This window comes from Cutaneotrichosporon oleaginosum (assembly GCF_008065305.1).
Source record: "Cutaneotrichosporon oleaginosum strain ATCC 20508 chromosome Unknown ATCC20508_contig01, whole genome shotgun sequence".
Lineage (NCBI taxonomy): Eukaryota > Fungi > Basidiomycota > Tremellomycetes > Trichosporonales > Trichosporonaceae > Cutaneotrichosporon > Cutaneotrichosporon oleaginosum.
Window position 1 is genome coordinate 1,623,095 of NW_027072170.1, and position 20,034 is coordinate 1,643,128.

General features: G+C 62.2%; 6 protein-coding genes across 6 annotated transcripts; 4 read left to right on the forward strand and 2 right to left on the reverse strand.

Moving 5' to 3' along the window:
• Positions 1 to 208: 208 nt before the first annotated feature.
• On the forward strand, positions 209 to 710 carry COLE_00663 (uncharacterized protein; the record flags this gene model as incomplete). The annotated part of the gene is made up of 2 exons (XM_018420316.1): positions 209 to 301; positions 372 to 710. The coding sequence occupies 2 exons, from the start codon at positions 209 to 211 to the stop codon at positions 708 to 710; spliced, it is 432 nt and encodes a 143-aa protein (XP_018279758.1).
• An 811-nt stretch (positions 711 to 1,521) lies between these two features.
• COLE_00664 (uncharacterized protein) lies at positions 1,522 to 1,803 on the forward strand (the record flags this gene model as incomplete). The annotated part of the gene is made up of 1 exon (XM_018422819.2): positions 1,522 to 1,803. The coding sequence occupies one exon, from the start codon at positions 1,522 to 1,524 to the stop codon at positions 1,801 to 1,803; it is 282 nt and encodes a 93-aa protein (XP_018279756.1).
• A 399-nt stretch (positions 1,804 to 2,202) lies between these two features.
• COLE_00665 (uncharacterized protein) lies at positions 2,203 to 3,236 on the reverse strand (the record flags this gene model as incomplete). The annotated part of the gene is made up of 2 exons (XM_018422818.2): positions 2,203 to 2,781; positions 2,982 to 3,236. 2 exons carry the CDS (start codon positions 3,234 to 3,236, stop codon positions 2,203 to 2,205), a joined length of 834 nt encoding a protein of 277 aa, XP_018279755.2.
• A 3,369-nt stretch (positions 3,237 to 6,605) lies between these two features.
• On the reverse strand, positions 6,606 to 7,204 carry COLE_00666 (uncharacterized protein; the record flags this gene model as incomplete). Its single annotated transcript, XM_018422817.2, has 2 exons — positions 6,606 to 6,753; positions 6,828 to 7,204. The coding sequence occupies 2 exons, from the start codon at positions 7,202 to 7,204 to the stop codon at positions 6,606 to 6,608; spliced, it is 525 nt and encodes a 174-aa protein (XP_018279754.1).
• An 8,987-nt stretch (positions 7,205 to 16,191) lies between these two features.
• Positions 16,192 to 16,497, forward strand: COLE_00667 (uncharacterized protein; the record flags this gene model as incomplete). The annotated part of the gene is made up of 1 exon (XM_018425300.1): positions 16,192 to 16,497. One exon carries the CDS (start codon positions 16,192 to 16,194, stop codon positions 16,495 to 16,497), a length of 306 nt encoding a protein of 101 aa, XP_018279752.1.
• A 431-nt stretch (positions 16,498 to 16,928) lies between these two features.
• COLE_00668 (uncharacterized protein) lies at positions 16,929 to 19,808 on the forward strand (the record flags this gene model as incomplete). Its single annotated transcript, XM_018420675.2, has 2 exons — positions 16,929 to 17,315; positions 17,349 to 19,808. The coding sequence occupies 2 exons, from the start codon at positions 16,929 to 16,931 to the stop codon at positions 19,806 to 19,808; spliced, it is 2,847 nt and encodes a 948-aa protein (XP_018282063.1).
• Between the last annotated feature and the right edge of the window lie 226 nt (positions 19,809 to 20,034).

Here is a 20,034-nt window from a genome sequence, read left to right on the forward strand (position 1 = left end):
GCATGTATTTTGAGGTGACACAGACCAGATGTCTTACGTAAGCGTCAGTCGTGTTGTCAGTCACCTCCGCCAACGCGTTTGGGATGTTGGAAGTCGACCATCTTGCATTACTCTTCTCCTAGGCGACTCTGCATCTGCACCGCCGCGCCGACGGTCACCTCACTCTTCCCCGCCTCTTCCTCGCCGAGACCGCACCCCTACATCCATCATGAACCCGCAGGAACCAGCCGCGCTGAGCGCCTCGCAGTTCTCGCCCTCCGCAAGTCTCTTGCATCCCCCAAGCGTGCAGCACAACACGCGTGTGCTGGGGAGTATAGCGACAGTGCGTCCTCCCTCCCTGATTTTCTACTCTCCCCTCTCTCTAACCCCAGCTCACCTCGTGCTTCGCCGGCCTCGTTGCGGGCGTCCTCGGCCTCCCCAACCTCTCCGGCTTTGCGCTGTACCTCGCGACGTCGCTGCTCACCGCGGTGGCCTGCGCGCTGAAGTGCGGCCTAGATGTGGGGCGGTACGTCCCCGACGCACACGCGGGCGCGGGTCCGCTCGGCGCTGCAAAGGTCCGCGCATGGCGGGGGTGGATGGGCGTCTCGGGAATCAGTGGGGAGAACTTGCTCGGCTTCCTCCTCTTCTGGATCGGCGGGTATGCGCTCGTGCATGGTGAGTCCTGGGACTGGCGTGCTGGCGAGGGCGGGCTGACGGCAGTGTATGACTAGCTGCAGTGGATGGATTGGATTGGTATGGACACGTGTATGGCGTATGGCTACATCAAGAGCTCGGCGATGCTCGCCCACTGCCCTGCGCCAGTGACAGCTTTCGCCCCTCGCGGCCCTCGAACTGATGTGTTGCTGATGAAGGTCGGGTACGCATCGCGATTGGGAGCCTGTTCGCTCTTGTGTACGGCACCGTGCGTCCACTCTGGCGTAAGGTGATTGAAGACCGGTGCACGCAGCCCAAGCATCCCGGAGCTCAACTGGTGACTTTGTTGAGGGTGAAGGCCATCTCCCTCGCCGCTACCTCTTCTAACACAGCTGCATCACGGGATCGCGCTGCAAGATCTATCTCGCACACCTCACGCTTGTCCAGCCCAGGCCATAATCTCGGACGACCCCGCCCGCTACATCAGCAGCTCGCCCAGGCTCGCCCACTGCCCCTCGCCTTTGACCTCCTCGGCCTCCTGCTCGCGGCCGGTGTATTGCCGCTTCGCTGCCGTCAGCCCCGACACGGCCGCACGCACCGCGATAGCGTGGCGGGCGTGGCTTCTCGTTCCCCTCCGTGTCCTTCTCGGCCGTGGACGTCCACTGGTCCGCTGGGGTCAGGTGGGGGGCGGGTCGCTCACGGAGTTCGGGCATGGAGCTCATGGCGGTGGGCTGATTAGACGGTGGGATGGGGTGGGAGTTGGGCTGGGATGGAGGGAGGGGTGTAGAGGCTAAGCAGTGAGAGTACAAGTGACCGCTTATAACAACAAGTTCATTCATCGTCTCATTCATTTCCGGCATTACGCAACTTGCGGGCGCACACAACTACATGAGCAACTCGCCCATGCTCGCCCATTGCCCGTCGCCTTTGACGTCCTTTGCTTCGTCTTCGCGCCCCTCGGAGTCGCGCTTCGCTGTGATCAGCGGTGCTGGGCTCTTGCCCCGCCTACGCCCCGTACAGCGCGCCCACACCCACGCACCCTTCTTCTCGCGCACCTCGGCCGGCGCGGGCGTCGGCATCCACTCGTCCGCTGCGATCAGCACGTTCCCGCCCGGGCGCACGGAGGTCCGGCCAGCTCGTGCTCATGTGTGCTATGTGTGCTGGGGATGAGATGTGATCAGAGTGAGCGTTGCTGAGATACAGTGGTGCTCAACTCCATAAGCGAGCGGTGCGGGACCCGTCATCGATCATCTGACGAGAAGACGTTATCCGTGCCCCGCGCATGCTGACGCTTATCAGTGCCTCGCCACATTCCTCGCGGGTCCACTCGCCACACCTCGCTTCGCAATCGCGCAAGACCTACTCTTCACATCTATTTACAACAACTACAATCCATGCTGTACCGTCACATTTTGCGCCCGGATGTACCGAACGCCACGTCTATGCCGAGGAGGAGGGGGTGGCCAGTGTACTGCACAAGCCTGCCCGCCCCGAAATGCCCAAGATTCGAGATGTCATTGCCAGATTCTGACGCGCCCTCGTGTGTTCCGCTCTGCGCTTCGCGCGGATCTAGCGACCCGCCGAAGCCGACGCGGCCATAGGCACGCCGCCGAGGTTGGTCGTGCTCGCGCTCGCGGCCGTCAAGGCCGCCACGGAGCGGCTGCCCAGCGCCTGCACGGACATGGAGCGGTTGCGGCCGCCCCCGCGCAGCCAGTAGGGCCTTGGCATGGGGTTCGGATTCGCGAACGGTTCGTACGGCACAGTCGGGGTGGCTGTGCCCGTGCCCGTGCCGCGGAGGTCTACGGATGATGATGCCGCCGTGTGGAGGTTGCCGGAAAGCGCGCAGATCACGAGCTCGCCGGTGGGCGAGAGGGCGCGGGAGACGGACGTCTCCGATCCGCTTGGCGAGCCGGGGGGCGCTGCCAGGGGCCCGACTGGCGCGTCATGCACACCGGGAGTCGTGAGCGGCGTGTCGCTCGGCGAGTCGTCGTGCGCTTCCCCGATCGTGCCGCCTGGCAGGGCGCCGCACGTGCATGCACAAGAGCACTCTTTCGAGTATGGGGGAGGCGGGGCGGGAGGGAGGAGACGGCTGGGAGCCAGGCCAGTGTTGGCGCGCACGGCGTGAAAGTCGGCCGCAAAGTGGGGCATCTAATGTCAGCCATGGGAACCTGGACAACTTCCTGCTGGTGCGGTGATACTTTGGGGGCATGGAGGTGGCGGTGGCGCCGCCACCACGGCCGCCACACGGCATTGCATTGTATTCGGGAATCCGAGCTCCGCAAAGTGACCTTTCTCACACCGAGCGAATTACACGAGACCCATTCCAACCACGACCAAGTCACACTCACCCTGCGCTCGAGCGAATCGAGCTTGTGCTGGATCTGGTATTTGTTGCGGCCGCGGGCAAACTTGCCGCGCACATACGCGTCAAGGACCGCGTATGCATACCCCGGGTCAGCGAGGGCGCGGGTCGTGTTGAGGGCATCCGAAGCGTTCTTGGCTCGCTTGAACTTGCCAACGGTAGGCTGGTCGGGGGCGAACGGAGATGTGGACGAGGAGGCGAGAGGTGATGTAGGAGGTGTAGGGTGAGGCGCAGTGGACATTGTCGGGGTCGTGGCGGAGGTCGGAGCGAGGTCAGAGGTAGAAGCGAATGTGCGCGAGAGGTCGGGGATGGCGGCGAGGAGTAGAAGTGGGCCGGTAGATATGAACGCGGGCATGGCGTAGAGATTGCGGGTCAACAGGAGGGCGGGCAGGTCGACGAGGCCGTGACGACAAGAATAGGCGGATTGGAATGGCGAAGCGCAGCCAGGGTCGAGGCGTTGGCGGGGGGGTTGTGAAAGTTGAGAGGAATGTGCGAGACAACAGGGTGACAGAGAACGACAGGAGCGCAGGACGGGGGAGCGAGGTGAGCGAGACGAGCGTGAAGAGAAGCAGTGAAGTGACGTGGCGGTGGGGGGGAGTGATTGAAAGAATCGAGGAGACAGCGAGACGAAGTTGAACAAGGAGGAGCGAGCGAGGAGGAAGCGAACAAGACATGGACAGGATCAGCATTGACGCTTCTATCTTTGTCGGTGTAACGTACAATTCTGCTAGGGGCCGTCATGATGCGAGCTCGATGTGAGGGCGTGAAAGGCGATAAGCTCAAGGGAGGGTTGTACAAAGCAGGCGAGGGTGGGGGGCGGTGGAAGGACGGGCGGCTTCGAGACGCCTGTCGGTGGAGAATGATGTACAGGCAAGTGGAAGGGCAACCAGGCCAGGCTCGATCGCAAGAGGGGGGCGAGAGAGGACGAAGTGACACGTCGAGCAGCCAGCAGCTCGTTGTGGAGCGTGGAGAAGAGGAGAGGTCGAGAGGAGGTTGAGGGAGGGAGGAGACGAGAAGACGAGACAGAAGACAGAGGACAGAAGACAGGTGGAGAAGAACAAGTCCACTCTACTCTTTAGTCGGGTGATCTTGTTGCCGGGAGAATGGTGGGAGGGAGGAGGGTGGGCGGCGGGACTTATCAATGCGCCTTGGCGTTTTGTCTCAAGACAATCAGCTGCCGCCTGTACGCCTCTGTAGTTGAGCACGGTTCTCCCGCACGCCACTGTATCCATGCAGGCTGCGGGCCGCAGGCTTCAGGCTGCAGGCAGGCTGTTCAGAGTGAGGCCGGCTGGCTGGCCGGCGGCAGAGCGGAAAGAGGGGGTAGGTCTTGGCACAGGCCTCTTGCTCTCGTCGTGCTCGCCCATTGCCCAACTTTGTCCACGTTCACAGCGTTGACAGTATGCTCCGCCAGCAAGAGCCCACTCGTGATCCGACTTGCTCACCTCAGCTCCTCGTCGGGCACACACGGACATGGCCGCCCCTGGTTCCTCCATTTCCCCCACCTTCCCCGCACAACCGCCACTCTTCCCCGCACCCCGCATTTTCTTCTCACCCTCTCCACCTTGTGCGAGTCCAGGCCTCTCAGCCTGCAGCCAAGCAGCGTGCACTACCCCGGCTCCACCGCCGTCGGACGTCGGGGCAGCCGCGGTCTCGTCGTATCGCAGCGCATTTTGCTACCGTAGCTGTGGCCGGCTCATGATTTCGATGGCAAACGGTGGCCCTCGGCGCCCAAGCAAGGTGGGCGACGCAGACTGATAACCGGCTAGTTTTGGGAGCAGCCGGATATTGTCCGCCGACACATACACCTGGCTAAACTATCTGCAGGCGGCCATTGATGACACTGCAACTGCAGCCGGAAATTCGGGGTGCTCGTCGTGTATACGTGCTTTCCTGATCGACTTGAGCAGGCTGCATCGCCGCTGGAAATAGCACGTGCTGTCGACTCGCCTTATCACGACAGACAAGTCCCCGCGCAGCTATTTTACCGCCATCAGCAAACTTGGCGGCATGTCTCAGATATTGTGATCGGCATCCTAAGCGAGAGAAATAATGGATAGATAGATATCGAGACGATGGAACTAGGCCGCCCACGTGTGCGCTCGCGCACGAGGATATCCGGCTGTGGCTCCATCGCACGGTCGATCAGACTAGACGCTCTCCAGAGCTCCAGTACGCCAGTGCTTCATGCCGAGCTCCCGCACAGACCGCAGTCCCCCTGGGGCGAGGGGCGAGGGGCGAGGAAGATCTTCCCACGCACAGATCGCTGCCTGTAACAAGGTCAAGGGGAGGGGGATGCGCAGGGATCCGCGCGCCGTGTGTATGTTGGTGTGTCAACGGACACGTTTGATCGTCCTTTCCCCTGCAAACAGTGCTTGATCATCCTCATACCTTCCCCCAGTCCTCGTTTCGTCTGGGGTCGGGCCTGTCGGGGAATATGAGACGTGCGTTTCATGGATGGTGCGCATCATTCGGTTCAGAGACAATCAAGTGATGGAGTGATTGCCTCCATGAGCCATGACCGATGGCCGATGAGACATAGCACGAGGCGCCAAAGCGTGCAGCACTCGAGCACTCGCACTCGTCACGCTAGATAATAACGTTCGGTGTGAGATCTGCAGGACAAGCGGTTGGGTGTCAGCGGTGGTCACGCTCGTGGCGCAGCCCATTCCACACTGTGATTCCAGAGCACTGGCCACGTTCACCAGCTCGTCTCGACCATGGCCGCCCACGTATCGTTCCAGAGCAGCGACACTTCGCCCAGAACTTTGCGACGGGATCGAACCTTCGACCTCTGGGATCTGGCTCAAGGCTGGATCCGACTTTGCCGGATATGCCGGATGTACCGACGCAACAAATGTTTGCTCACTCCCTGCCACGTCTGCCAAGCTGCGCCCTGTCGCGCCTGTCGATCCTGCCACGACATCCGGTGGCGAACAGCACTGTCGCGCCGCGCACACGCAACGTACATGCACACGCAAGTAATCACTTCCCCACTTCCCCACGCACACGGGGCCAAGGGCCATCATCCAGCGTATACACACTCCCGAGTGACGAATCGTGCCTCGGGCTTATCGTCCCCTGCTGTTCCATCGTCCGTGCTCCTGTCCGAGACTGTCGGATCGTCCCTCCTCCTCATGTCTCTGTCGGTGATCTGCGTGCACGTGGGCGGGGGGTGTGGCTCACGATGGTACGATGAGCTGTCCACGGCACTGCCTGTTGCGTATCGCGCTGGCCGAGCGCCTGCGGCCGCCCCCCAGCCGATGGCTAGCGATGAACACTCCGTGCGAGCGATACGCTACTCTTTCCACACAACTCTGCATGGATGCAGGCCTTCATAAGGAGTGGCGAGCAGATCTGACATGCCACCTCCAAACTGGCACACGTCAACACCCCATTTCCATACCCGAACTGCGCCGCCGCGCAACTATACACAACTCTGCATGCGATTATTGTGCCCGAGGCATGCTACAATGCTAAGAAACTGAATGTCCGTGGTCGTGAGGGTAGGCGTGGGATAGGTATATGGGGGAGGGTAGTGGCGCGGCGTTGCTACAGGAGGGCTATGCGGTAAGAGTCTCTGGAGGCGGAGTCGAGTCTAGCCAGGTAACGACTATTGCACGAGCAGGCGCGGGTCGTCGGGGCGCACGCACAGCTTGCCTTCGGGCGAGACGACGTATCCGTCCTTGCACGAGAGGACTTTGCACGCGCCTGCGTCGCATGCCGTCGCGCGCGCGTTGGCAATGGTCGCGCAGTCTTGTCTGGGGGTCAGCGGTGTTCCGTCGGAGGAAGCGGAGGAAGCGGACGAAGGTCCGGGTCACAAGCGCAAACTCACCCTTTGCCAAGTGCAAGACACCCGCCGCACTGGTTGAGCTCGGTTTCGGGCTCGATACACTCGAAGCCGACGCGGAACCAATCTGCTAGGCTGGCAAGCTCGCCCTCGAGCGCGGCGGCGCTTTCGGGTGTGATGGTGTCGAGGTCGGCGACGGGACAGGCGACGGCGGCAGCGGGACAGAGGAAGGTCGAGTAGTCCTTCTTTGCTGGTGGGGCGTGGGCGCGGCGGCGGCGCTGGCCCATTCGCCGCGAGGCTTGCGGAGCACGAGGCTGCAGCTTTGATGGCGTCTCGAGCTTGGAGAGGCCGGGGATGTGGATCGCGGGCGCAGCAAGGACGCCGGCGAACAAGGTGCTGAGGAGGAGGGTTCGGAACAGCATGGTGGAGTGATGGCGAGTTGTGGTGCGCGGCCGTGACAAAGAGGTAAAGAGAAGTGATAGAGTGTTGGGGGGGGGGGAGGAGAGAAGGGAGAGGGGCTTTGGTATGTATAGATACAAGAGAACGTGCAGAGGATGGGAGGTGAGATAGGAGGTGCAAGCTGGACAAGTCGGGGTGGCTGGGCGCTGAATGGCTATGCAGGGCGGGGGTCAGGCCACTTCAGGCAATGGTGAAAGTGAGCGTGAGAGTGAGAGTGACGCGCTCGTGGTGCACGCCAGTACGCCAGCTTGTCGCAGGATACAGGCAACAGGCAGGCAGCAGACAGCAGGCAAGGTGCAGGCGCAGTCGGCTGTATCCTCTGCCACCTCAGCTCTGCAGGTTGATTTTTGAGGCAGGATGAATAAAACGCCACCCACGCCAACACAGGGATGCGGCCATTCAGACATTTGTGGAATAGGCTCCAGCACAATTCCTGAACCGGTCCGGGGTCCTGCTGGCTGCTGGCCGGGCCTGGGTGGCGTCTGCAAGCTGCATGCTGCATGCTGCATGCTGCGGGGGGGGACTGGACAGGCCAACGGAGCACTACGGCAGCTACGGGTCATAGTTGCTGGCTGGCATGGCTGTAAAACTGGGCGCAAACCCGCTGGGATTCATTGAGACGCCACCCACGGTGCCGGCGCCGTGCCGTGCCGCCATGCCGCCGGGCCGCATCGCGTGCCGCGTCGGCTCCAGTAAACTAGCGCAGAGATGAACGCATGAAACCGCCGCCGAAGCTCTACAGCTCTACAGCTCTGCCTGCGAAGCTGAGCTGTGACGGTGAGAAGCTGTGAAGCTGTGACCTGTGAACAGCGGTGTAATGGGAAACGTGGGCTGCGCTGCAGATCTCTCGGGATGCGTCACTGTCCGTGCGAGCGCACAAGAACCGCGTCATGCGACTGTCCGTGCGCTTGCCCCGCCCAACGGACACCTTCCGACGGCGACGGCTCCCACGCAACGCTTGACAGCAGTAGTACTGCAGAGAAGAAATATCGCATGTGCAGTACGATACGCACATTAACAGCCTGGCAGGCGCTCACAATCTCGAGAGCTTATCCAGTACCCCTCAGGCACGCAGGAACGAGGGCTATCGCCGCCCTGCCTCCTGCAATTCATCTGAATTATCGGAGCCCTCCTGGGTCTGCGAGTTGGGCATGTGGGTATTCCAGTCCCTGGCAGCGGCATGCTCTGTCTCTCCTGTCCTCCGTCCTCCATCCTCCGCCCCTCCGCCCCTCCGCCCCTCTGCCCTCAAGCTTTACGCCCCTCTCCCCTCGCCGCCGCCGGTGACGTCCTGAGGCATGCGCCACGCCAAATGTTTGCCGCGTTGGGTTGTTATGTTTTGCATGTTAGTGCTGTCTTGGCTCATTACTCGCACTAGTCGCGATCGCTGCACAGTTGTTTACCGTTCATGTCAGTGACACACGCAATCGATGCTCCACGATCAAGAACAATTTGGCCACCGACGTCGGTGGCCTCGCCGTTGGAAGCTTATCCTCCGCAGCCACTGGTAATCTTTCCGGCCAAGCCGGCGGCTTTGCTCCAGCTGTGGCTCCAATTAGCTCCATTTCCACTTCCAGCTCCATTTCCAGCTCTGGCTCCAGCTCCCGCGGAGGGCACAAGCCCCCGAGGCCCGGCGGTGGCAGCTGAAACGCTCACACTTCCCACGAGGCGACGCCGTCGATGTGAGACAGCTGAAATCGGGTGACAACCGAGGCCGCGAGGCCATACTATAAGGCCACGAGTCCACGAAGCCATATAGAGGCCTCTGCGATTGTGCAGAGGACCCGACCGGTGCCGTCACGCCAAGCCAGAAGTGGAACAGCATCCGAGACTGGGAATTGTGAGCCGGCGATTTTGCCGTGCGGCCAGCGCGCCAGCCTACAAGATGCTGGCGGTGCGTATGGTGGCTTTGGAAGCGGCAAGCGGATGTACAAGTTCCATAGGACCGCTCATTCACTGCACGGATTTTGTTTGTTTGTGTGTTCTGTCCATCATGCATCGTGGCAGTCTCACTTCTGCCACCATGCCAGGATCGAGTCATGAGTCAATTGCAGGATGCAGGATGCAGGATGCAGGATGCAGGGGCGCGTAAAGACGCGTCGGGCTGCGAGGACCCTGGCCGAAAGACAAAGGGCCAGGCAGGTGATTCGTCAGCTGTCACCATGTCAGACTGTTCAGACGTCAAATACCGCGACGCGTCAGGCGCGTGCACGCGCACGCGTGTGCATGACATTTTGCATGAGCCGACCGCGGGCGAACGCGACGCGCCTACGCGTACGCGTACGCGTAGGGCGCATGATCAGATGATCCTTTCATGGCCAGCCATGGGCATGGAACAATCTGCTCCACGGCTTGCCTTCCATGCCCATGCCCACTTCGGTCACTCATGCCCACCAGTCGGTCCATCTTCGGTTGGGCAAACAGCTCGATCATGTGGAACCAAACATCGAACGATGGAACATGGAAGATTCGACGCTCGTATGGCTGGGCTGCATGGCTGCGGAGCCAGCTGGTAGATCACACGCGTCACGCGTTATCATGCTACCAATACCAGTCGCAGATTGCAGTGTTCTCAACTCGCCATCCAACACTGTTGCGAAGACCCCTTGCTGGATAGCTGACATGTAGCACAGCGGCGTCCAAGGAAGGTGTACTGGCACACGGGAGGGCCAGTCGAGACGCGGGGACGCCCAACAGCAACAATTGGCTTCTGGAGCACCCTCACTCTGCTCATGCACAATAGATTCAACGAAGCTCTAGGCCGCACCACTCACGCACTTTGAGGGCGGAAGGCGCGTGGATACGGTGGATGGCGGATATCCATGTGATGTGGGCAAGCTAGCTTCAGTCTCCAGACCTTGAATTACATATCTGCGATCACCTGATGCGCTAATCGACGACTGACGAAGCTTCCATGGCCTCCACCAGCATCACACAGCGTGGAGACTGCAGACAATAATCAGTCAACTTTGCCGAGGCCGAGTGGAGGCCGTGGAGGTCGCTGAGAGCTAATAGAGCTAAAGAGACGACAAGAACGCAATCGAGCGCTCCGCAAGGAACAGATAGGCGAGGCCTCCACTTGACCTCCACCTCGCCCATCTCGCGTATCGCCGCCTACCAGGCATGGGCAGTCAGTCCGCCTTTCGCTCATCGTTTCTCATCGTCTCGCCAGATCACCAGGTCGCCGGACGAACGAGACGACCGAGTCAGCCGAGGCTATTCAATCATGCAGACGAGCACGCAGACACGTGCCTACAGCGATATCCGGCTGTGCATACCCAGGCCACCGTGCTATATCGCGCCTTCAAGCCGCGCGGCCTGCGTATAGGCCCTCCTACGCATGTCATAACCGGCAGCCATGTCCAAGCGCAAGATTCCGCACTGGACAGTGTAGAGACCGCGGATTCAGCGACCCAGCCATGCCAGCCAGGCATTGCAGGCCGGCATTACAACCTGTGTATCCGGATCCCGACGATTCCCGGGGCAAGCCCGCGGGCATAGCCGATCCCCACCCTGTTGTTATCAATCCCCAGGCGTACGAGGACGCGTCGACGCGACGGCGCGGGGAGAGCGGATAGCTCGTCATCAAAACGTACATGTACAATACTACTCTGTATCTGTGTGTACAATCCGTGGTGACAAGGCTGTGATTGTACCTGCATCGGCGTGGTACGGTACTTGAGACCGTGCAGGCGCAGGCACGAACGATGCCGGCGGCACGAAGAATGGCACGTGGAAGACCAAGGGGCTGCCAGGGGAGAGCGGATGCAGCGGGCCGATGTGAAAAATTGGGTGCCTAGGCGGCTAGAGGAGCCGCTCATGTGGTCATGCGGCATGCATTAGAATGTGTTGTAATGGGGATAATAGATCCGGCCGAGATGATTAGGATCTGTGGTGGAGGGAGGATGCCGGGGGATCTGATAAAGTTTAAAATACGGCGCGCCGGTGGTTGTGGGGATCTTTTGGGAACCCTCGGTTGGGTGGAATGGGTGGGAGGGATGCCACCGTACGAGAAAGCATTCCTTTGAATAGAGGGGCTCGAGCTTGAAGCGGGATCGGCTCTTTGGGGGGGGAGAACTGGCCTGGCCCACGATCTCGACACGCGACGACTGCTCGTCGAGCCACGTCGTACCACCCACGCACCCACCAACCCACGCACCCACCCAGTCCTGTGGATCCTGTGGGGAAGCCCACCTCGACCACCTCGACGCGCTCCCCCAAGCTCCCCAATCGTCTCTCCCCGCCCATGCCGCCCAGCTCCCAGCGGCCAGCCGCCCACAATAAAAACCCCCCCTCTCCCACTTTCTTCTTTTCTCTAGCTCTCTGTAGCTTTAGTGAATCGGCCCTCTAACGACCCCCTCCCTCACGGGACTCTCCCACCCCCTCTCCACTCTCTCCTAATCCTCTCCTCCCACGTCCTCCTCTTATCTCTCCCATCTCTCCAGCCTTGCGGCATCCTGTGAGTCACAGCCACTGCCGCCGGGGAAACCGTCCTCCAATGCCTCCGACCCCTGCCTCCGCACTCGTTGCTTTACCCGAGCATCTTGACGTCACTCATTGCATGCACTGCACGCTCTACACGCTCTGCACGCTCTGCAACGTCGAGATCGCGATGCGGAACGGTGAGCTCGCTGCTCCGTTCCTGTCGCCGGGTGGAGGAAGGCCTCATTCGATCGGCAGTCGTAGCCGGAGATCGTACGGTCAACTGACGCCAGCTTCACATTCCCTAGTTTTAATACACCCCCTCCAACATGTCTACCAAGGGTGAGTTTCTGGTGTGTGGCTGGTTACTGTTCGTGGCTCGGGCTCGCGGCTCGTACCATTGGGCGCTGGCATGGAATGCACCAGACGGGACTGTAGCATCGGGGTAGGCAAGAGTTGCCAGCTCAGCAGTTGGTTACCGGTGGAGGCGAGGTGGAGGTGGACGGCTCACCGACCGTGGTGGGCAATCACCTCGAGCCGAGCCGAGCGGAACAGCCGTGAGCCGCCGTGAGCTACGTTTGCGAGCCTCGCATGGTAGGGCCGGATAGGTTGAGCGGCCCGGTGTAGACAGAGTGCGATGGGTGACGAGCCACCCCGAGCGGAAAAGCAGCCGCCTCCGTGACCTTCTTCAGAACCTTGCTAACCCCAGCTATACGCGAGTACGACGCCAAGCGTCTGGTCAACTACTGGCTCACTCGCTCCCCCACCCCCATCCCCACCGTCACCGAGTCGACCGCTGCCCCGGTCCGCGTCGCTCAGGTTGAGTGGGATGACGAGTCGTCGTCGCTCCAGCCCCCCATCAAGCCTGGAGCCGGCCTTCCCGAGTTTGTCTTCAACGAGGCCAAGCTCGTCGGCAAGCCCGACCAGCTCATCAAGCGTCGCGGCAAGGCCGGCCTCCTCTCCATCGGCAAGGACTGGCAGACCACCGGTGACTGGATCGCTCAGCGCGCTGGCAAGCCCGTGAAGGTCGAGTCCACCACTGGTACACTCAAGACCTTCATCATTGAGCCCTTCCTTCCCCACACTCAGGACACCGAGTACTACGTCTGCATCAACTCGCTCCGTGACGGTGACTGGATCTACTTCACCCACGAGGGTGGTGTCGATGTCGGTGATGTCGACGCCAAGGCGCTCAAGCTCTTCCTCCCCGTCAACAAGCCTTTCCCGTCCCGCGAGGAGGTCATCAAGACTCTCCTCCCCAACGTCCCCGAGAAGAAGAAGGATGTTCTCTGCGACTTCATTATCCGTCTCTACGGTGTCTATGTCGACCTCCACTTCGCCTACCTCGAGATCAACCCCCTCGTTTGCCTCGACCCCGTTGACGGCAAGCCCGCCGAGATTCACTACCTCGACATGGCCGCCAAGCTCGACCAGACCGCCGACTTCCTCTGTGGCCCCAAGTGGGCCATCGCCCGTGACGACTCGACCCCTGCTGCGGCGGGCAAGGGCCCGATCAAGGCCGACCGTGGCCCCCCCATGGTCTGGCCCGCGCCCTTCGGTCGTGACCTCACCAAGGAGGAGGCCTACATCCAGAAGCTCGACGCTTCTACCGGTGCTTCGCTCAAGCTCACCGTCCTCAACCAGCACGGCTCCGTCTGGACCATGGTTGCCGGTGGTGGTGCCTCCGTCGTTTACTCCGACGCCATCGCCGCCGCTGGTTACGCCCACGAGCTCGCCAACTATGGCGAGTACTCTGGTGCTCCCACCGAGGGCCAGACCTACGAGTACGCCAAGACCATCCTTGACCTCATGACCCGTGGCGAGCCTCTCAAGGACGGCAAGGTCCTCATCATTGGCGGCGGTGCTGCCAACTTCTCCGACGTTGCTGCCACCTTTAAGGGTATCATCCGTGCCCTCAAGGAGCACAAGGAGGGTCTCATCCGCCACAACGTCAAGATCTGGGTCCGTCGTGCCGGCCCCAACTACCAGGAGGGTCTCAAGGCCATGCGCCTCTGCGGCGAGTCGCTCGGCGTCCCCATCAAGGTCTACGGCCCCGAGGCTCCCATTACCGCCATTGTCCCCATGGCCCTCGGCGTCAACAAGGACAAGGACATTTCGCGCACCACCTCGTCGGCCTCGATTGCTGCCGCTGTCGAGAACGCCGCCAACGGCTCGGCCAAAAAGCGTTCCACCAAGCAGGAGGAGCGCCCTGTAATTGGCGAGATCAAGTCGGACGGCTCCCGCGAGCAGCCCGGCGACCAGATCGTCCACTTTGAGACCGAGAAGATAAGCCAGCGCCCCTGGTACCGCCCCTTTGACGCCTCGACCCGCTCGTTCGTCTTTGGTCTCCAGCCCCGTGCCATCCAGGGCATGCTTGACTTTGACTACTCATGTGGCCGCAAGACTCCTTCGGTCGCTGCCATGATCTACCCCTTCGGTGGTCACCACATCCAGAAGTTCTACTGGGGCACCAAGGAGACTCTTCTCCCAGTCTACACCACTGTCGGCGAGGCCATCAAGAAGCACCCGGACGTCGACGTTGTCGTCAACTTCGCTTCGTCGCGCTCGGTCTACTCGTCCACGCTCGACATCCTCTCCTACCCTCAGATCAAGGCCATCGGCATCATCGCCGAGGGTGTCCCCGAGCGCCACGCTCGTGAGATCCTTCACCTCGCTCAGGAGAAGAACATTATCATCATCGGCCCAGCCACCGTCGGTGGCATCAAGCCCGGCTGCTTCCGCATCGGCAACACCGGTGGTATGATGGACAACCTCCTTGCTTGCAAGCTCTACCGCCCCGGTTCGGTCGGCTACGTCTCCAAGTCGGGTGGTATGTCCAACGAGCTTAACAACATCCTCTCGCAGACCACCAACGGTGTTTATGAGGGTATTGCCATCGGTGGTGACCGTTACCCCGGTACCTCGTTCATTGACCACATCCTCCGCTACGAGGCCGACCCCGAGTGCAAGCTTATCCTTCTTCTCGGTGAGGTCGGTGGCACTGAGGAGTACCGTGTCATCGAGGCTGTCAAGAGCGGCAAGGTCACCAAGCCCATCGTCGCCTGGGCCATCGGTACCTGTGCCAAGATGTTCACCTCGGAGGTTCAGTTCGGCCACGCCGGCTCCATGGCCAACTCGGACATGGAGACTGCCGACGCCAAGAACCGCGCCATGCGTGAGGCTGGCTTCCTCGTCCCCGACACCTTCGAGGACCTTCCCGACCTCCTCAAGAACGTCTACGACAAGATGGTTTCGACCGGCGCCATCAAGCCGGCCCCCGAGCAGGAGCCCCCTGCCATCCCCATGGACTACCAGTGGGCGTCCAAGCTCGGCCTCATCCGCAAGCCTGCTGCCTTCATCTCGACCATCTCGGACGAGCGTGGCCAGGAACTCATGTACGCCGGTATGCGTATCTCGGACGTCTTCAAGGAGGACATTGGTATCGGTGGTGTCATTTCGCTCCTCTGGTTCAAGCGCCGCCTCCCGACCTATGCGTGCAAGTTCATCGAGATGGTCCTCCAGCTCACGGCCGACCACGGCCCAGCTGTCTCGGGTGCTATGAACACCATCATCACTGCTCGTGCCGGCAAGGACCTCATCTCGTCGCTCGTCGCCGGTCTCCTTACCATCGGTGACCGCTTCGGTGGTGCCCTTGACGGTGCCGCGTCCGAGTTCTCGCGTGGTGTCGCCTCTGGCCACACCCCTCGCGAGTTTGTCGACTCGATGCGCAAGGCCAACAAGCTCATCCCCGGTATTGGCCACAAGATCAAGTCCAAGACCAACCCGGACCTGCGTGTCGTCCTCGTTGTCGACTATGTCAAGAAGCACTTCCCCTCGCACAAGACTCTTGACTTTGCCCTCGCCGTCGAGGACGTCACGACGCAGAAGTCGAACACGCTCATTCTCAACGTTGACGGTGCCATCGCCGCCTCGTTCTGCGACCTGCTCAACGGCTGCGGTGCCTTCACTGAGGAGGAGGCCACCGAGTACCTCAAGAGCGGCACGCTGAACGGCCTGTTCGTTCTCGGTCGCTCGATGGGCTTCATCGGTCACTACCTCGACCAGCGCATGCTCAAGCAGCCTCTGTACCGCCACCCGGCCGACGACATCTTCATCAACATGGAGTCGCGCGTCCTCGCTGGCCCTTAGGCGGCGGTCGTGCCATAGTCGGAATGATCTTCCAACGCGCCGTCTGGCGCTCTGTAGTTGTACATAGAGTTAGAGGCGGGGAGGTGATGCAGACTTCTTCGTTACTAGTAATACTGTCTCTCGTCGTTCTTGGTTGAGGGTCGAAAGTTCAAAGCCCAGTCAGTTGGACGAGGTGCATGAGGTGGGTTGTGGCGTTGAGCTCGGCAGGGCGAAACGGCCGTGACCTGAAGACGAGTTGCAGCGTGCAACCCTGCACACAAGGCCGTGCCTGAAGCCGGTCATCGGCGCACATGCCCCTCCCCCGTGCTCGCTCGACAGTGACGCTCATCCCATCCTCTTTCCTCTCCTTCACTCTCATCTCCATTCCACTTCGACTTTCAGAATGTCAAAAGACGGCGACGCGCCCGCGCCCGCGCCCGCGGTCCCGGCCTCGCCCTCGGCCCCAGGTCCAGCCGCGACTGCGAGCCCACCCATCGCCACGTCAGAGGTGCCTGCCACGCGCGACGCCGATGCCGACGCCGAGGACGCCGGCACGACCGCGGCCGGAGAAGCTCACGCAACCGACACAACCGAGACGGGGCAAACGGAATCTGACCCAGACCCGAAGGCAAAGCGCAAGGCGCCCCCCGCCGGGCTGCAGCTGCAGGACGTGCCGCCGCCCGACGCGCGCCGGATTGAGGTGCGTTAGGGAGTTGCCGTGCGCGAGCAATGGGCATGAAGGGGGGGGGGGGGGGGGGGGGGGGGGGGGGGGGCGAGGGAGAGAGAGGAGGAGGGGGAGAGGGGGGAAGCGAACGGGAAATGGCCTGAGCTGGGTGCGAACAGTTGACTGCGGGGAAGATGGTGCGCCTGCTGGGACCCGCTGGGGCGCAGGCTCCTCGACGTCAGTGAGGCGTCGGCGGATGTCTTGCGGAAGAGGAGTCATGATGCGCTCGCTTCGAGCTCTTCGACCGTACGATGTCGCCTTTGCCGTTGATGTATTGACGACTCCTCCCGTGTCTCTAATTTCCTTCCTCCGACGCTTCCCCCGCCCATAACAGGCTAACGCTCCAGATCGACACCGACCACGCCTCGCTCGTGCGCTCGCGCACTTCGACCCTCTCCCAGCCATTTTCGCCGTCGATGCACCACGCGCCCGATAGCCCGACGACCACTCTGATTGGGACGCTGCGCTCCCAGCTCGAGATGTACGCGCAGCAGACGGAGCAGCTCAACGCCAAGCTCGTCGCGTCCATTTCCAAGCACGCCGACCTGGAGGACACGATATTCGCTTTGCAGACGGACAAGGACCACCTGACACGCGACAACGGCGAGCTCGCGCGAGCAAAAGCCCAGTGGGAGGAGAGCATGAACACGGGCCTGCTGGTCGAGCGCTCTCAGATCCGTGACGAGATGCAGCGGTTGGCTGCGGGACTGGTCGAGGAGGAACGGAGGCGCGGCACGGCTGAAGAGAAGCGCCGGCAGGTCGAGGACGAGGTCGACGAGCTGTCGGCTACCTTGTTTGATCAGGTTAAGCCGATTCTCCGAGCCCGCTGACGACAGGCCAACACCATGGTCGCTACAGAACGCATGGCGCGCGCCCAGGCCGAACAACGCCTCAAGGACACAGAGGAAAGTCTGGCCGCCGCTGAGGCCGCAGTTCGCGACATGCAGGCGCACATGCAGAGCCTGACAACCATCGCCAGCTCTGGCCCCTCTGCGCCCCTTATCCCCAGGCGCTATCTTTGCAGCCACCCTCCGTACGCCGAGTTTAGAACCCTCCTCACACACCTGCGCGCTGCGCGGCCTTCGGCACTCTCGCGCAAGCGTCCAGACGTGCGCGAACTCTACCCCGCACCACTGGTCGCGTCGCTTGTGCAGCAGCCGTTCATCGCGCGTTGCATCGCCGAGGACTACGACCCGACTCTACGCCTCGAGCAGGCGGCCGACCTCGGATGGGTGTCGCGCCGCAGCGTCAGCTCCGCGATCCTCTCCGGTGACCTCCTGATCGAGCCCGTGGGCAGCGCGGCCCTGGGCCCTCCCGAGAGCTTGAGCTGCGCGCTGTGCGGCCGCGCCGTCTTCGGGGGTGGCGCCGCCAACAAGGGCCTGATGAAGTACTTCTCGACCACCAGCGGGCCTGGCGCAAGCACACACCTGTCGAGCAACATCTACGTGTTCCGCGTCGCGACGCAGGAGGACGCAAAGTCCTACCCGCTGTGTAAGAACGGATGGTGTCTTGAGCGTCTGCGCGCCGCCTGCGCCCTCTGGCACTTTGTGCGCACCGGCATCGTGCACCCCGTCTGGTTCGGCGAGGACGACTACGTGCCCGCAACCCCGCAGACCGCGAGCACAGCGGGCGACACGGACGACGGGACGCCGGTGCGGATAGACCTGAACCGGACGCCGCCCGATGCCGACAAGCTCACCATCTCGCCCGCGCCCGTGCCGGGCCAGCGGTCCGCGAGCGCACCCATCGCCGCGCCCATAGCCATAACCGTCGAGAACCTCGCGTCGGCCGAGTACCGCCGTCCGCCCCCACCGCCTCCGCAGAGAAAGTCGGGCTGGGGTCTTGGCTCCTTCGGTCTCGGTAGCGGCGGCAAGAGCTCGGGCGGGTGGACGAGCTGGGGCTCGCGGCCGAGCACCCCGGCCTCGCCTGCCGCGCCGACCATGCCTGAGCAGCGCTCAGTGAGCGCAGGTGTGCTTGGTGCGGCGATAAGCCTGGAGGGGGAAAAGGGCAGGCCAGAGGAGAAGAAGGATGCGCCGGTTGCGGAGAAGGCAGAAGTTGTGGAGAAGATCGAGGTCGCAACGGAGAAGCCGCCAGTCGTAGAGGCGACGGATGAGAAGCCGACAGTGATGGACGAAAAGACGGAAGAAGTCGACGAGAAGACACTTTCCGCTGCGGAGGAGAAGCTCGCGGTGCCAGAGTCCGTAGAGCCGGTGACATCCTCTCCCACCTCGCCCGTCAAGCGCTCTGACTCGCGGACATCGCATAGATCGCACGCCAGCACCGACCATTCGTTCGCCACGCCGACGGGCGACAACGCGTCTTTGCCTGACCTCAATGGCGAGAAGGCTGAGGTTCCGACAGCTAGCCCCTCTTCGCCACGCAAAGCCCCCGATCTCGAAATCAAGACCGAGGTGCCGAGCTCGCCGGTCAAGTCGGCTCCGGGCTCGCCGTCAAAATCCGCCCCCGGGTCGCCGTCCAAGTCGGCCTCCCCGTCGAAGCCTGGCACACCTGTCAACGGCGTCAACACCTCGCCCACTAGGCCCACACGCGCGGCTGGGCGCCAGCCTCCACCTCCGCCCCTGCCAAAACGCTCTGAACGCCGCGGCCTCGGCACGCCAACGCCGCCGATCACCCCGACTGCACCAACAGCGCCGACAGCTTCCACCAACGTAAAGACGCCCACTGCGGACGCGGAGGCCCCCCCGGCGGACGTTGAGCCTGTCGCTCCAGGTGAGAAGGAGGTGTCGGAGGCAGCGGCGCCCGCCACGGAGGCCCCCGCCGCGGATGATACCCCACTTGTGGACACAGCCGCTTCTGCCGCTGCTCTCGCCCAGGCTCCCAGCACACCCGCGGCCCATGCGGCCGAGGACGCCGCGACCCCTACCGCCTCGGCGTCGCCGTCCCGCGTCCCGCCGCCGCGCCACCCACTCGCAATCATGCGCTCGCCCGTGACATCCCCGCGCTCTTCGTTCGACAACAATTCGCGCCCTACCCCGCGCGCCTCGATTGACAACTCGCGCTCAGCGCGCGGCTCGATAGACACTATGACCACGCGCCCCATTCCGCCGCCGCGCAAGGCGACGACTGAGCGCTCAGTCTCAACCTCGAGCATCACTGGCAGTCATGCGAGCCACGCGAGCCCAAGCCAGACCGTCCACTCGCCCGAACATGAGGGGAGCGACGGGCGCTCGTTCCTCACGGGTGAGGGCTGGGAAGCGCGGACGTGGCGCCAGGTCGTCCGCCTCAAGGAGGATATGTGGCGTGCGCGAGTGGGCGTGGTGGATGACGACGAGTAGGGTGTGGGCTGGTGCGTGCTAAGAGCAGGAGGGCGAGGGCAATCATGGTCAGGAACTGCAAGTAGCGAGTGGCAAAGGAGGAGGGGCAGGGGAGGGTGACCACATGTGCATGGCATAGACATGAATACACAGGATCTGGAGATGCATTAATCGTTTGTCTAGCTGCGCTGTTCCTCTGACCCACCTTACCTCTTACTGGGGACCGCAAGATCTTGCAAGGCTCACA